At 71.9% G+C, this 732-nt stretch overlaps 1 protein-coding gene across 1 annotated transcript; it reads right to left on the bottom strand.

Moving 5' to 3' along the window:
* Positions 1-6: 6 nt before the first annotated feature.
* Positions 7-405, bottom strand: TCAP (titin-cap). Its single transcript, XM_014957914.1, has one exon. The coding sequence runs from the start codon at positions 403-405 to the stop codon at positions 25-27; it is 381 nt and encodes a 126-aa protein (XP_014813400.1). The 3' UTR covers positions 7-24.
* Positions 406-732: the final 327 nt, after the last annotated feature.

A 732-nucleotide genomic window follows, 5' to 3' on the forward strand; every position in this document is an offset into this window, starting at 1 on the left:
CCCTCCCCAGCCCCACCGTCACCCTCAGCCCCTCTGGGCTTCGTGGGAGAGGGAGCGGGAGAGGGTGCGGGGGACCCCCGCCTTGGCGCCGCGGAGATCCGGGGGGGCGAAGAGGGGCAGGGGCAGGGTGCGGGCGTAGGGCAGGAGGTGCTGGGCCAGGGGGTGCCCCAGGCAGCCCACCCGCAGCACCCCCCAGGGCGAGCGCTGCTGCAGCACCCGCACCTCCCCGCGATGCTCCACCGTCTCCCGGTGCTCCTCGTCCACCTCCCGCCGGCACCACCTGGGCACGGGGGGGGGGCTCCTCAGGTCACGGGGAACCCCCACATCCTGCTCTGACCCGCTGGGGGGACCCCACCCCGCGGGCACCCCCATATCCCACACCCTCATGGGGACATGAGTCTCCATGTCCCCTCCACTGGAGACCCCCCTACACGGCCTCATCCACCCTACGGGGACCCTCTAGGACATGGGGACCACCCCACCCCATGGGGACACCCTGGGGACCCTCTAGGACATGCACAGCCCCACAGGGACCACCCCACCCCACGGGGACCCTCTAGGACATGCACAGCGCCACAGGGACCACCCCACCCCACGGGGACCCTCTAGGATATGGGGAGCACCCCACCCCATGGGGACCCTCTAGAACATGTCACAGCCCCACAGGGACCCCCCCACCCCATGGGGACCCTCTAGGACATGCAGAGCCCCACAGGGACCACCCCACCCCCC

The sequence above is a fragment of the Calidris pugnax genome, unplaced genomic scaffold (genome assembly GCF_001431845.1).
Source record: "Calidris pugnax isolate Ruff unplaced genomic scaffold, ASM143184v1 scaffold337, whole genome shotgun sequence".
NCBI lineage: Eukaryota > Metazoa > Chordata > Aves > Charadriiformes > Scolopacidae > Calidris > Calidris pugnax.

Bases quoted from the DNA above. Each gene is read 5' to 3' on its own strand.
- TCAP (XM_014957914.1), bottom strand. From the start codon at position 405: ATGGAGACTCATGTCCCCATGAGGGTGTGGGATATGGGGGTGCCCGCG.